Source organism: Erithacus rubecula (genome assembly GCF_903797595.1).
Source record: "Erithacus rubecula genome assembly, chromosome: 5".
In the NCBI taxonomy this organism is placed as follows: Eukaryota; Metazoa; Chordata; class Aves; order Passeriformes; family Muscicapidae; genus Erithacus; species Erithacus rubecula.
In genome coordinates, this window is record NC_136687.1 from 12,699,151 (window position 1) to 12,709,953 (window position 10,803).

The following is a 10,803-nucleotide window of genomic DNA, read 5'->3' on the forward strand; positions in this document are numbered from 1 at the left end:
GTTACTGGGGATTTTGCCATTAAGAAAATATAAAGCACACATAGAGTTTGCTTTATATTTCAAAAATCAAAATTATAAAGAAAAACAGGAATGGAAACGCCTCAAATTCCAGAAAAAAACCCATTAAATTGTCGATTAAATTTTCCCAATATCAAATACTGACGTTTCTCAAATATCGGATTTTGTAAGCTTCAAAAGAAGACAGTCGATGCATAAATGTTTGATATTAAAACATCAGTACTAAAATTCCAGGCAACTTCACTCGAATCAGCTTTTCTAGCAACTTCGACCTCGAGTATAATGCACCTTAGTTTTACCTAGTTCATAGGAAAATAGTTTGACCCTTTATTCTCAGTCTGTTACCCAGTGTTACAACCCAAGGAATCTCTAATAACCATCGCTTCGCTTTTGTATCAGGAGGTTCCTAGGGCACTAGATCCGTTAGCAAGCACGCATCAAAATAATACAACACGCTGACCTAAAGGAAAAAAATTAGGCTTAGAAATAGCCCACTCCCTCGAACAGGGGGCCCGATAGGAAACAGCCGGCTTTGCGAAAAGCCACCGCCGCCGGGGACAAAACCTCTGCTGGTGTGAACTGTACCATCGAACCCGACATGGGAGTCAGCGCTCGGTGTCTTGTACAGGGCTGCAGGCAGAGAAGCGTCCCCAAGGAAAAAGCAAAGTGGGGGGCTTTACCTCCTTAAGTGCATGAGAGTCCAGATTCTGCCGTCAAAATGTTTCGTTTTTGCAAGAAGGAAAATGTTGGGAATGTCGGAAGGAAACAGTTACAAAAAAAAAAAAAAAAAAAAAAAAAAAAAAAAAAAAAAAAAAAGAAGAAAGAGACAGGAGCTTCGGGATGAGGCCAAATAAATGTCAGTCCTCCCGTATCTGCCAAGGGACTGCTACATCTGGAGCATTCCTTTCGGCAGCAGGACCGCCGACACGGTCGGCAGAGCAAAATCAAACCCAAAGCATTTCCCCCGGTGTCACTACGTCTGTCAGCTTTGGGAACAGAGAACTCGTCCCCAGCCCGAGCTGGGGCTGGAGCAGCCCACGAACAGCCACTGCCGCCGAGTGCTGCTGGAGATGCCAGCCCGGGGACATCTAACCTGCGGAGTGTCCGAGCCTGAGGAAAGCGAAATGACAGCAAGGGAGGGCCGGAGCGAGGGGCTGACAGGGAAAACAGCCCGCTGCATCTTGGGGCGGCTTGCAAGCATAGCGGCCGGGAAGTGATGGGGCAGCAGGGGCTTCCTGCAAGCCACTCCGTGCCCGAGAGCCGCAGCGAAAGCCCGTGCGAACCAGCGGGAAAGGGAAGAAGCCGGCGGTGATGAAAAATTAGCGGCGCCCCAGGCAACGCGACCGCCTGTGAGCGTGGTCCGGACAGGGCTCCATCGGCAGAGAAATAACTACAGCCATCACCGGGTCCGGACCCTCCGAACGCCACTGCCTGGCGCCGGTTCCCCGGGTGAAGCTGCCCACGCCCCGGCAGCCTGCCCTCCCCTTCGGCAGCGCTGGCCTCGGCGGAGACGCCCGAGGACAGCAACCGGCAGCGGGGAAGAGCTGCCAGCACCGCGCCGAGGGCCCGAGCTCGCAGCAGAGGCTTAGAGGAGATTCAGTCCAAGGCGGCAGGCTGCCCCAAGCGGCTATCGCGGCTCAGTCGGGACACAGACGGCCTGGACAATTACGTCGAGGTCACCGAAGCCCCCTCTTGCATCCCAATCCTGAGCCCTGAACAGTTTTGTCGGGGCGCCGAAGACCCCGGTCTTTGCCAGGCTCCAGCAGAGAGGAAACAATCCACCGACCCTCGCACCTCCCCAGGATCCGCCAAGGTTTGAAACGGGCACGGCCCGCGGTAGAGGGGCTGCAGTCTGCACGGTGAGGCCACTATCGACCGGGAAAAGCAGTTCGAGGTCCCAGCAGCTCCTCTGACTGCACTGCATCCTCACCGCCACCAGCACCCGCAAACTGAGCCAGTGATCCCGGCCCTCCGGCAGACAGGGGATCGCTCCATCGGGACAGGCGATACCAAAGAAGTGTTTAAGGTGCCTGGCCAGAGCTCCTGGGTCCCCTCCACCTCCCAGAGAGGGAAAGGGCATCGGCGCTGACCAGTGCAGCCAGACAAGGCAGCCCAGATCTCTGCCAGGTCCCACGATCCTCACCGTGCAAGCGGGAAAAGGAGGGATGTGGTCTGAGCTACGGCCTGGGGTCTGCTGCGGGGAAAAAATATCAGTGGGGAAATCCGTGTCCACTCTCAGGAATGACACAAGCAGCAGAGGTAAGTGTTAAACTAAAGTTTATAAATTAAAATAAAAACAAAACAAAGAAACCAAAACCCAACGAAACAAGTACAGCGGGTAGCTTACAAACATTCACAATTCATTTGAAGTAAATAATCTAGTTGAGTGCACAGTGCCATTAAAAGAAAAATGGAGGGTGGGAAAAAAAGGAGGGGAAAAAAAAAGCAACGAGTTACCTTGGAAGAAAGAGACTGTAATTACATTGCTGAGCAGATCAGAAATCCCCACCCCTGGAGGAGAGCTCTGCAGAAGAATTGTAAAAGGCACTGATGGTATTAAAGTTTCTCGTTACATCGATTTCTTAAAAAGCCTGACTAGAAATATTCACATTGAATATAAAAATAACAACTTTAATACATCTGGAAAGTGCGAAAAATCCATAACTCCTCCCTCCCCGAACACGGAAAGATCTCAGGAAGAAAAGGAAAACAAGAAGTCAGAAGTTTCGATATAAGTCTCACCCTTTTGTGACATATTTATCCTTTGCCAGGGATCATGGAGTACAGGAATAACATGGGCAACAAGAGCAGGGGGACCTGAAAGAGGCTTCCATACATTCAGCAGCGTACAAGGCACACTCAGTTTGCAACAAGTTGGAAGACCAAGGACTCAGACGACAAAAATAATCTTCCTTACAATCCACTGAGGGAGTCCTTGATCTCCTCTTTTGAGCTGCATTTGGTTTTGGGGGTTGTACTTTTTCTTCCTCTCCTTTGTTTTCTCTCTCTTTTTCTCCACACAAGATCGAGTGTCTACCGATCCAAAGCAAAATAAAACAAACAAACAAAAGCTCTACACCAAATACACTGACAACATGGATACCATGAACAAGTTGTGCCGAATCGCGAGAGTCCTCGGCTGGAGGGAGGGGGACGGGGTGAGGGTCAGGGTGCGGGTGGCCAAGAAGTCCTACGTTGAAAGAGGAGAGGGTGAGGAACCATCCAAAAATATTAATAATAAAAATAACAATAAAATAATAATAAATACTGTCCAAGGCACTGAGAGCTGCAGCTGGGGCTCTGGGCTTGAGAAGCTGAACGGATGGATTGATGGATGGCGGGGTGGCAGAGGGAAGATGGGTTTCCTGGCTGCCACTGTGTATGGTGGGGGTGTCGGGGCCGGGGGGATGTGTATGTGTGCCTCTCACTGGGTGCCGGCAGCTGCGGCGCAGGTGGACAGAGCCCACCCGGGAAGGCAGTAGTAGGGGTAGTAGTAGGATGGCTGGAGGGAGAGCAGCGAGGGCGGCCGCAGCACCTCGCCAGGGTGGTACTGTCTCTGGTCGTCGCGCACCAGCACCTTGACGGCCACCTTCTTGGCGGCGGGGGCGGCGGCCAGGAGGTCTGCGGCCATCTGCCGCCGCTTGGTCTTGTAGCGCCGGTTCTGAAACCAGATCTTGACCTGCGTCTCGGTGAGCTTCAGCGAGGCGGCCAGGTCGGCCCGCTCGGGCCCCGACAAGTAGCGCTGGTGGTTGAAGCGCCGCTCCAGCTCGAAGACCTGCGCGTGGGAAAAGGCTGCGCGAGAGCGCTTCTTCCGCGGTTTCGGAGCCGCCGCCGCCTCCTCCTCCCCCGGCAGCAGATTCCCGCACTTGCCAGCTCCGTCCTCTTCCTCCGGAGGGCTGCGATCTGCGGGCAGGGCGAGAGCACGGCGGTCAGGGCAGGCAGGCACCGGGACAGCGGCATCCCCGCTCCTGGCGGGGCCCGCACCCGCGCACGGGCGGCCAGGCGCCGCTCCCTGCGGCCGGTCCGCAGCGACGGGGCGAGCGGAGAGCCCGCCAAGCCGCTGCCCGCCCCGTCGCCGGGACAGCCGCCGCCGCCAGCCGCGGCTTCTCGCTCTCCTTTAAGCGCCGGGAGCCCTGGCCGGCTGCGGGCTCAGCCTGGCCAAAGGCCCTCCCCGATCCGCCCTCCCTCGCCCCGCGGGACGCGTTTCGGGTTTTTTCTCCCACCCGGCACAACCGAGCCTGTCGCCGGGGAGCCGGCGGGAAGCCACGATCATCTCCCGTTCCCAGCCCTCCCGCTCTCCTCGCGCGAGTGCGGAGGAGCCGCCATCGGGGCCGCCCCTACCTGAGACGGCGGCCGACATCTCGCTGTCGCTGAGGCCGGCGGTGTCCCGCTCCGCCGCCTCCGGGGGCTGCGCCTCCTCCTCCGCCGGCCGCCCCCCGCCCGTGGCTTCTGCGGGGCGGGCGCTGCCACCGGCGCCCTCCTCCTCGGAGCGCCGCTCGCCCTCGGGGTCCTCGCTGAGCGCGGAGTCCGAGTCCCAGCCCGCCGGCGTCCGCAGGGCCGGGGCGCGGGAGGCGGGCGCGGGGAGCGGCGGGTCCTCGGCGGCGCCGCACAGCCGCCAGCCGCCGGCAGCCCCCGGGGGCGGCGGCCGCCCCGCCGCGTGGCGGGCGCGCTCCTCCTTCTTGTTGAGGATGGCTTGGATGGAAAAAGGCGTCAGGGCGTTGCCGCCGCGGACGGACATGGCCCGGCGACGGGCAAGCCCCGCGGCCGAGCAGCGGACCGCGCCGCGCCTTCAGCTGGGCGACCGCATCGCCGGCCGCCGCCGCGCCGGTGCCGGGCCCTGTTCTGCCGCCGGGAGGGCGGGCGCCAGCGGGAGCAGCCTCTCTGCGCCACTGCCGGCCCGCCCGCCCATAGGGCCGGAGCCGCCGGGGCCACCGCGCTGCCCGGGCGCCGCCGCGGGTCCCTGGCGGCACGGGCGCTGCCTCCGCCCCGCTCTGTCCCGCCCCCGCCCGCCCTCCGCTTTTTCTGCCGGCGGCGCTGCCATCCCTCACGGCCGCCTGACAGCGCCGGCCCCGCGCCTTCCCATTGGCCAGCGCCCGCGCGGCCCGCCCGCCCATTGGCTCCCGCCGCGCGCCGATGCGGCTCCGCGGGGCGCGAGCCGGGGCGCGCCGCCTCTTAACCCCTTGCGGCCCGCGGGGCGCCCGCGGCCGAGGAGACCCTCGAAGGGACGGGCCCCCTCCATGGCGGAAAGCGGAGGCTTCCAGCCGGAGAGTGTGTTCAGAGGTGTTTCGGGTGTTTCTACCCTCGCCGCGCCTCAGAGGAGCGCCGCAGCCTGGCGCTGGGGAAAGGTCCGGTCCCGACGGGAAAAGTCGCGGGTCCGGGACCAAAGCCGCAGTCTGGCGTGCAGCGCTGCGTGCCGCTGGGGAAGAGCATCGGAACTCGCCTTTCTTGAGAATGTCGGGGGCCGAGTCGGCCGTGGCTGTTCGGGCTGTGCGTGCGGCACGGTGAGCGCCCAAGCCCCGCGCTGTCAGGGTAAACGCAAATCAGCCTCGACCCGTTATGAAAAATGCGCTTTTCACCATTGCGTTTGTTTAAAAACATGGTAGGGTTTATATTATGTACTGACTTCTGTCCATGGGGCTTATAAAGCCCGTATTAGGAAAGCAATTTCTCACATATTGAACTCTTTTCCCTCAGCTGTGCTTTCCCTAAAAGAAAACGGCCCTACACAGACACAGGAAGATTTTGGAAACTATTACACGCACGTGAATTTTGTATATGCGACTCGTTGCCAAAACAACAGTAAGCATCATGCTTTTTTCTTTTTCAAATATTATTGGCATTCTTTGAGCTAATAAAAATACCGGCAAGGGTATCAAGCAGGTACACGAGAAATGAAACGCCTGTGTTTCGCTAACATGGGTATTTGGTGCTGGGAGAATGCGGCAACCTAAGGAGATAAAGCATATAAAAAAGATAGCCGCAAACCCGCTTTTCTCCATGAACTAAATTCCCAGGATGTCACTGTGCTTCTCTACAGGCGTGCGGCCACTGCCAACACCTCCCTACTCGATCTCAAAGCCGAACGTCTGTCTGCAGTAGACTACAAAGCGACGATAATTGATTATCAACGAGTTTGGCATGAATGAAATGTTTTTAATAATAATTTTTACCCCCCAAATAAATCAATAAAATAAATAATCCCACTTTCATATCTAGCACGAAGCTGGAGAGAACCTCTGCATGACTAAGCGGGAACTGTATTTATCTTTCTGAACAAACTCAGACCGTTTTAATAACCTTGCTTGGTTAACCTTCTACCTAAGTTTTTTCCCAGGAAAGCTATTGCTTTGCCACCAAAGACTTCGGTGTCCCGATACATTAAGAAAATATCCAAAGGGGAATTTTTAAGAGCTGAAGGTAATCAAGAAGCATCTAGGGAAGCTGCGAGAAATCCACTTACGAGAAGATACGTAGGGGGCTAGGAAGAGTGCCCTGCACGAGTATTTTAAAGGCTCCTTAACAGCCAAGAGATTAAATTTGGGATGTCAGAAGAGATGAGTGGCCTCAGACGCGGGAACAAAGGAAGGGCTCCGCTCTTCCAAGGGGAAAAAAGGCTGGAGGTGCGGGTCGTAGGACTCGTGGTTTGGGTTGACGGCCGGAAAGGGGCTCGGGGCACGGCGGAGACGGGGAGCTCCGGGCGGGGAGTATCTTTTGTCGGGCTCCGCTCAGGTGCGGCAGAGCGAGGCCAAGCGGGCGGCTGCGGGGGTCGGCGAGCGTCGGGAGGAGGACGAGCTTCTCCCGGTGCAGCCTCCCGGTACAGGGACTTCCAGCCCACGAAGATCCTGATTTACGAAGTTTCGTGCCCAAACTGTTGAAAAACCTGCATATGGTTTACAGCGACTGTAATTCTTTGCTAATTTACTCAGCTCTTGCCCCCCAATACATACCTACTTTTCTCCTTAATTTTTCTTTTTTTTCTCCTTCGCCTACTCGGGCGATCTCTGATCAGAAAACCTCTGTGTTGGGGGAGGAAATGCCTGGGGAAGGGGCCGGGAGGAGAGCGAGCGGCAGCGGGGGTAAGGCGCAGAGGAGCGGCCGAGGGCGGCCGGGCAGGGCCGGGCCGGGCCCGTGGCTGCCGGGGGCCAGCTGGGTGGTCCCGGCTCGCCCGGCCCCCATCCCCGCCGAGGAGACGGGCAGCGGGAGGGAGGGAGAGAGGGAAGGAGGGAGGGATGGACGGGGGAGAGCGGCGGCCCTGAGCGCCGCGCTGGCCTCCCTGCCCTGGGGCTGGCAGCCGCTCCCCGGCGCGCTCCGGCACGGAGGGCACGGACTGCCCGGCCGCAGGGCACAGGGACACAGGGCCCTCCCAGCGTGCCAGGGAGAAACCGGGCCCCGACTCTCCTCGCTGAAAAAGGCTCGGAGTGGACATGATGGACGCAATCGAGAGGCAGGGCAGCGCCTGAAACGGATGTCTGAGGGGGCACGATTCCCACCTTGCCTTCACTTTTGTCAAGGGCTCCGCATCTCCCATTCCTCGCCGTCTGGATGCGGCCCCAAGCCTTAATACACCTTGATATGTCATAAACACACGGATCCGCCGTTTCACAGACGTGTGCCACATTTCAGCGGGGAAAGCCCGAACCCGCCGTGCCCCACCGCTGCCTCCCCTCGCCCACCGGAGAGCCCCGGCTCGCAGTCCCGGGCCCGGCTCGCTGCGCTCTCCATCCTCTCGCAGCACCGTCGGTGGCCGGGCTGCCCCACCTAGAGGCGGCCTGGCCGCACTGCCCGGCCCGGAACCGCGCTGGGTCCCGCACTGCCCGGCCCGGGACCGCGCTGGGTCCCGCACTGCCCGGCCCGGGACCGCGCTCTGCCCCGCACTGCCCGGCCCGGGACCGCGCTCGTTCCAGCACTGCCCGGCCCGGGACCGCACTGCCCGGCCCGGGACCGTGCTGGGTCCCGCACTGCCCGGCCCGGGACCGCGCTCGTTCCAGCACTGCCCGGCCCGGGACTGCGCTCGGGGAAGCGCTCTGCCCCGCACTGCCCGGCCCGCCCGTCGGGGCCGAGGTGACGGCGGTGCTGGGGCGGTCGGGGCACGGCCGAGGCTCGGCCCCGCTGCCCGGTACCCAGTGACAAACCACGGCGTGAGCCGGACACCGGGATGAGAGCCCGCCTGGCTTCTCTCAGCCACCTGAGCCGTTTTGCTTGCCAGGTGAGGGGCGCCAGCCCTCTCACAGAAACACTGCCTATGGCATGTATGGTGATGAAATTGGGAAAGATATGTTCTGCTCATGGGCAGCTTGTGAAAGCCTTTTTATCACATGTGAAAGCACAAGGAAAGGGGAGTGCAAAACGTTAAAAAAGCTTTTGTAAAAAGCACAGACTTTCTGCATAGTTCATAATGTATAAAAAGACCCAGATGATCCTGAGTCGAGTACATTGCACTGGGAAAATGAAACGTTATAACTTTTCCTTCAGGGTAGGATTTGCTCAGTATGGGAAAATAATTAGTGGTGTGATCTCCATGTGCCAGTTCTGGGGCAGAGCCAAGCTAGCACAGTACCATTTCTGCCTCCCAAGCTCTTCTCAGCTGCGAGGCAAGCCAAGGAGTTTCATGGCCAGGGGATACCACACACTGCAGCCCTCTTGGCAGCACCTCCCACAGCCTGCATGGTGGCAAGGTATTACTTTTGTGATAGATCATTGGTGGTGATATTTTTTCCTAGACACAAGGTGTCTCCCCAAACTAGTTTGCCCCTAATATACTCAAAGCAATGCAAATCCTTGCTGAGCCTCCTGTTGGGTCTATCAGGGACTTAGGTGGAAGATGGCAGTGGTACAAACAGGGCTTCCTTCTATAAGGAATTTGAATCCCTTATTGGTAATGGGGAAGATTTCTTTCAAGGCTTTTACTTCAGCTGTGCTTCTCTTGTTTGTGCAACAAAGGTGCACAAACATATCCTGGACAACTTTGCAGGAAAATCTTGGGTCATCTGCTTCTGAATAGGTCATTACACTATTTCTTGAATAATAACAATTTATTTCCAACAAGCGTAACTATAACTACACAGTAGGTGACAGCTGTACATCTCTTAACCACATTTCTCCCTGCATTTCATGAGGGACCTCATATAAGTAATTGCTGCAATACTCAGTCTTCAAATTGCTTTTTGCTGTTGACATCAAGATCCTGTTGTTGCTGAAATGTCAACTGTAAGATGCTTCTGGACTTGAGTGAGAGAAGGATTTACCTTCTACAATTAAGAGAAAAATTTGAATGATTTTTAGAATTCAACTGAATATGTGCAAATATAATGCCGACAATGAGAATTTAATTCTCACTAATGTAACAATCTTTTAGCAAATTAGCTCAGTAGGTTTTAATAGCTGCTTTACAATCTCCTTAATTCCTTATATGAGGTAAAACCTATGTCCTTTAGGGCTGGGAGGCTCAAACAAAAACACTCCTACAGGAATTTACAACCAAACTGAAAAGAACGCTTGAATTTTGCTGGTTGTATATATACAGTGACACAATTTCTCCCAGTTTTATTGCTCAGATATGTCATTTCTGGGAAAACCAACCCAAATCTCCCTCTTGTTGATTCATCTTTACACTAACAAGTGAAGGCTTGGCATGCAGAGTACCAAGCATGAAAATAAACCTACCAACATTTCATTACACTACATGGTGGTTTCTCCTGAATTATTCCTTCTTGCAAGACCTTGAAAAGGAAAAGACATGTGGGCTGTCTAACCACATCATGCTCTCAGGAAGAAGTGAAGCTGCATGGTTGTGTCTGATGCTTAGTGCCAGGAGGCAACAAGTTCTGTACACACTGAGAGAGATCCCTGTCCCACAACTGCCTTCAGGCACCACCAGCTTTTGAAATAAATCCTCTCTTTAACTGTCTCCTTATTTCTATGCTAGATTTCCTACTAAAGAAGTAAATGACTGCATATTCCTTATTTTCTGATGTAGTTACCTGTAGGATAGGAACACAACCTGGACTAACTTATTTTACTAACAAAAACCAAATCAGCACATACAAATGGCCAGGTACTTCTTGCAGTCATTAAGTAAAGCTTTTGTAGACCCAGTATTTAGCTTTTAATCTGTGTTATTCGCCCTGATAGAAAAATTGAAGTACAAACATCATGTGTATGTGTCATCCATAGAGTATATCTACTTGTTCTGAATTTTTTTCCTTATTATTTAGTAGAACATTCTAATGACTATTCCCCATATTATAGTAGATGCATGTGCTGTATGCAAGTCCCTAGGCTTTTAAGAACACAGATTAATAATTTGATGTTTATTTGATACAACATCATATGAAGTCCAGGTTTCCTTTACCGCTGCTCTTCCACCTATATAGAAATAATAAACTTTCCTACTTTTCACTTGGAGTAGTTGAACTCACTTTTCACATATGGTAGACTAACTTGGTAACTAATTCAATGGCTACATTGGGGCAACATTTAAATATTTTTATTGTTCCTGATGCTTAGGTAAATCAAGTGAGCCTCTCAGGATACTGGTACTGCTTACATTTCTAAAGTGATTTTACCTCTTTGTCTAAGAATCACCTCTTTATCAATAGCAAGTCAGTAGTAATTTTATATGAATATTTCTATCTCTTTATTATTCATATCAGAAGTAGCCACCACCAAAGGTAAAATGTGGAAGCCTTTGGGACTTATCAGTTATAAATTCATACAGATCACCAATTACTCAAAAATTTCAGGATTTGAGACCAAGGGCTGGTTTGTTTTCCATCCTCCTTATAT

The 10,803-nt window shown here is 54.6% G+C and overlaps 1 protein-coding gene across 1 annotated transcript; it reads right to left on the minus strand.

The window, feature by feature from the left end:
* Nucleotides 1-2,284: 2,284 nt before the first annotated feature.
* Nucleotides 2,285-4,996, minus strand: NKX3-2 (NK3 homeobox 2). Its single transcript, XM_079307252.1, has 2 exons — nucleotides 4,360-4,996; nucleotides 2,285-3,921 (listed from the first exon to the last, which is right to left on the minus strand). Exons 1-2 carry the CDS (start codon nucleotides 4,754-4,756, stop codon nucleotides 3,443-3,445), a joined length of 876 nt encoding a protein of 291 aa, XP_079163378.1. The 5' UTR covers nucleotides 4,757-4,996; the 3' UTR covers nucleotides 2,285-3,442.
* Between the last annotated feature and the right edge of the window lie 5,807 nt (nucleotides 4,997-10,803).